Here is a 4343-nt window from a genome sequence, read left to right on the forward strand (position 1 = left end):
TGAGTTTGGTCCTTTTTAGGACATGTTCTTACTTGAATAAATATGCTTCATGTTGAATATTGGCTGCTGTTTTGACTTTTTGCTTTGCCTTTGACCCTAGTCTTGGTACTAGTGGTTTGTACTCACCATTTGAGCTTTGTATTTCAAGTTCAAGCTATTAGCTCTAGTGGTTGATGCAATCTTATGACTTGAGATGCAAATTATTTTGTACACTAACCTTGGTTGTGGTGTAGGTCCCTTGGTGATGAACTCACTTGAGTTGTTGACTTGCCTTGTGTGCATATTGGTTGTAACATTGTTGATTGACTGTTTGGTTTGTCTGAATGTGAATATTGACTTGTTTGACTTTCTTACAGGTACTTTAGTTGCTTTAGCTCATTGCTTGAGCCGTGCTTTGCTTGTGGTTCGCATACCACCTAGGTAATCATCCTCTAACTCCATGTAGTCGAGAAGCCCTGTCGTTTCTTTTGGCAGGCATTTGGCTGAAGTCCTCCTTAAGAGGAAATGACTGTGTTTGTTTACTCATTGTGCCATGTTACTTAAGTCCTCCTAAGGGAAGAGGCAATTGGCATATAGAAGGGATTAGCAATCAATCCCCTGCTAATCGTTTGAGTCGTTCATTAAGCTCGCACTACGTGCTGATGCTCTTGGACACGTCCCCCAGATCTTGTATATAGAGTCAGTCAAGTGGAGTAGGGTCTCTCATTCTGGATCCCCACGTTTTCATTGATTCAAGCTCACCCAGGCCCGGGTTAAGAGCTATGAGGTCTTATCCTCATTATCTTTCATCTGCTCACCCTGACGGTCAATGTCAGTGGTTAAGAGCTTCAGCTTACCCTTCCAGTTGGCTTGTTTGTCGAGGTTGATATGACACCTTGACTAAAGCTCGGCTTGTTTGTCGAGGTTGATATGACCCCTTGACTAAAGCCTTACCCTTGATGTTTGAGCCCCTTGTTGGTGTGTTTACTTCATGTTATATATTTTTGTGTGGTGTGATTGTATCCCTATAGGATTGCTAGACTTCGTATAGTCTCTCGTTTGCATGTCAATTAAGGTAGCACGATTCCTTCGTCTAGGACTTCCTTTCTTGCGTGAGCATTCCTATAACACAAACAAACCTCTATCTTCCCTTAAGGACACGTTGACTCCTTCTACTACAGGTGAGTAAGTCTTCAAAGGTCGAGCATCCGGTAGATTGCGTAGTAACGTCGTTCACCTAAAAAACACAAAACCAAGTAGAAATAGTTTAGCCGAACTACGACAACTCTGATTCTCATGTTCAAATGAGATACGTAGGCACGAGATGCGATGTCTTGTCGAGTTTGACTGACGACTAACACTAATCCTTGCTGGTTTTCGCCTTTGTTGCGATTCTTTTCTCTCGCCCTCGTTGCGATTGAGACATTTTTTCTTCTTGCCCTAGTTGCAATCGATACCCTTCTTCTTTTCGTGTCTGTTTGTTTGGAGTCGGATGTAAGACCAACCATTGGAACTCCGTTTCCTGTTTGCGTTTGCTTGTTCGGAGTCTGATGTAAGTCCATCTATTGGCATTCGGTTTCCCGTTTGTTTGTTGTTTATTTGAGGAGTTAGATGTAAGACCATTGATTGGCTCTCTATTTCTTGTTTTGTTTTGTGGAGTTAGATGTAAGACCTTTGATTGGCTATCTGTTTCCCATCTATTTTTGGAGTTGGATGTAAGTCCATTTATTGGCATTCTGTTTCCTGTTGTACGTTTGTTTTGACGTCTCAGCGTCTCCTTTCAGTGTTTTGTTTCGGCGTGCGTTAGCCGAGCTACGAGTGCTCTGATTCTTTCTCTAGTTAGAGAAGATATGTATGCATAGGATGCGATGTCCTAGCGAGCACGTTTCCCATTTCCCCGAACTACGTCGACTCTGATGTTTGTTTCTGACAAACTACGTAGGCCCAGGACGCGACGTCCTGCCGAGTCCCCCTTCTCCGTTTTCTTTCGCCTGTTAATTCCAGTGTGTGTGCATTCTTTGAGCAGTTTATCAGCAACCTTTTCTTTTCTTTTGAGCGTGGAGCCCGTCGAGTACGACGGACGTTAGGGGTGCTAATACCTTCCCATTGCGTAACCGACTCCCGTACCTTGCAATCTCTGGTCGTAAGACCATTCCTTTCCCCTTTTTCAGGTTTACTTCGAGCGTTTCCTTTCCCTCCTTTGGGATAAATAACGCACGGTGGCGGCTCTGTGTCTTTTTCCCGCCGGTTGTTTTTCGCGTATGCGACACCACTCCCTCCGTAAATACGAAAAATATGAATGATCCTGACCCCCCTGCTCGTGTGAATAAACCTATGTCCATGACTAGCTTGTATCTAGAACCTATAAGCATTGAACCTAATGTTGGTACGAATGAAGATGGCTCCGTTGAGACAAATATTGCTGATAATGTTTAAGCTTATGGAACCAGCAATAAACCTAGATCTGTTACTGCCTTGAGTAAATCTAGCGTGATTGTTGCTGATAGAGACAGTGTTGTTAAGAATATATGTGTGTTGATCTCTAATGTTTTAGGGATTGACCCTAAGACAAATGTTGTACCCATTGTCTCCATATCCTTGGCCCAACCGGATAATAATACTGACAACCCCATAAATGATCCTGATGTGCATGCTTCTACTCTCTCTCCTGAGAAATCTCAAGACAGGTCTGATGATATCATGAATGAGATGGGCAACAAAGATAAAAACCATGTTGGTCAACCCACTGACATTGTTAATATTGAGGATTTGGACTCTGATGATGTCCATATCGGGAAAATACTGGCTCCTAGCATATCTAAAATGTTTAAGAATAGGAAAGGTCAAGTTGTTGGGTCCTCCAACACTCCCTCCAAATCTGTCAGGAAGAAGGCTATTGTTGGTCCCACTAAAAGATGGAGCAAGGTGGTTACTCCTTTACCTCAGAAGAAGTCTCTAAAAAGGAAGGAAGTTCCTTCTGAATCTAGTTAATCTGATCAGGATGTTGAACACAATATTCAGGACATCATCTCCATTTCCAAAAAGCAAGCTTCCGGGAAGAAGATTCCAGCCAACATTCTTGAAGTTCCACTTGACAACATCTCTTTTCACTCTATTGAAAATGTTGAAAAATGGAAATATGTTTATCAAAGAAGGTTAGCATTGGAAAGGGAATTGGGTAAGGATGTGTTTGAATGTAAAGAGGTGTTGAGTCTGATTCAAGAAGCTAGTCTGATGAAAACTGTAACAGGTTTTGGGAAGTGCTATGAAATGTTGGTAAAAGAGTTTATTGTGAACATCTCCAAAGAGTGTGATAACAAAATGAGAAAAGAATTCAAAAAAGTGTATGTCAGAGGTAGATGTGTGGATTTTTCTCCTGAAATAATCAACAGGTTCTTGGGAAGAAATGAAGAAGAACACGCTGCAATTGGAGTTTCAGACAATGTCATCTGCAAAGAGATCACTACTAAGCAAGTATAACAATGGCCAAGGAAAGGGAAATTTGTTGTTAGTGCCTTGAGTGTCAAGTATGTTATTTTGCACATAATTGGAGCTGCAAATTGGGTGCCTACCAATCACACCTCCAATATATCTACCGAGCTAAGTAAGTTCATCTATATTGTTGGGACCAAGTCAAATTTTGATTTTGGGTATTATGTTTTTATCAGACTATGAAACATACTACATCTTATGCTATAAAAATGCTTATAGCTTTTCCCTATTTGATTTGTGGAGTTATCCTAAGTTAACACCCTAACATATTGATCAATTTTGACAGTACTTGCATAACGGACCCTCCTCTCTCATTTCTTTATAGACTGTTCGCTAGGAAATATGTCCTAGACATTGTCATGACATCTGGTCATACTTCTTCAAGGTCCACTGACAGAATAAGCATCCTTACCGAGTTGAAAGACACTTGCAATACCTTGGATGAGACTATAAAAATTAGTACTGAAAGGAAACGAAAACTTTAAATGTTGATTAAGGCTCTTTCTAAAGAGGAATGTGATGAGAAAGCTGATGGAATTGATGAAGAAGAGGATAATGAAGACAAAATTGTTACTAGTGATGAGGAAGAGACTAGCAGTGATGAAAATTAATGTTCTCTAGTTCTTTTATGTGTTGTTCCTAAATTTGTTGCTTTTGTGGGTTGTGCTCTGGATTCTATTTTGTGCACCTTTTAGGTGCTTCTTGGTTTGTAACCCTCTTAATCTTGTGTGACTGACATTGATGGTATGGTAAATGTGTTTTATTTTGACAACTTTATGGATAAAAAGGGGGAGTAGTTGGTGTGTTTTGACTATGTTGGACTAGTATGTTTGATTGTTTGTATGGGTTTCTCTTTTGGGGGGAGCATATGG

General features: G+C 40.7%; 1 protein-coding gene across 1 annotated transcript; it reads left to right on the plus strand.

Annotated features, from left to right (window-relative positions):
* Window positions 1-2274: 2274 nt before the first annotated feature.
* On the plus strand, window positions 2275-4082 carry LOC127131544 (uncharacterized). The gene is made up of 4 exons (XM_051060461.1): window positions 2275-2330; window positions 2430-2904; window positions 3001-3453; window positions 3969-4082. Exons 1-4 carry the CDS (start codon window positions 2275-2277, stop codon window positions 4080-4082), a joined length of 1098 nt encoding a protein of 365 aa, XP_050916418.1.
* Window positions 4083-4343: the final 261 nt, after the last annotated feature.

This window comes from Lathyrus oleraceus, chromosome 3, assembly GCF_024323335.1.
Source record: "Lathyrus oleraceus cultivar Zhongwan6 chromosome 3, CAAS_Psat_ZW6_1.0, whole genome shotgun sequence".
Lineage (NCBI taxonomy): Eukaryota > Viridiplantae > Streptophyta > Magnoliopsida > Fabales > Fabaceae > Lathyrus > Lathyrus oleraceus.

Bases quoted from the DNA above. Each gene is read 5' to 3' on its own strand.
- LOC127131544 (XM_051060461.1), top strand. From the start codon at position 2,275: ATGAATGATCCTGACCCCCCTGCTCGTGTGAATAAACCTATGTCCATG. The intron at 2,331-2,429 runs GTATCTAGAACC...TTATGGAACCAG, and splicing joins CCTATGTCCATGACTAGCTT to CAATAAACCTAGATCTGTTA. The intron at 3,454-3,968 runs GTATAACAATGG...ATGTTGATTAAG, and splicing joins AAGAGATCACTACTAAGCAA to GCTCTTTCTAAAGAGGAATG.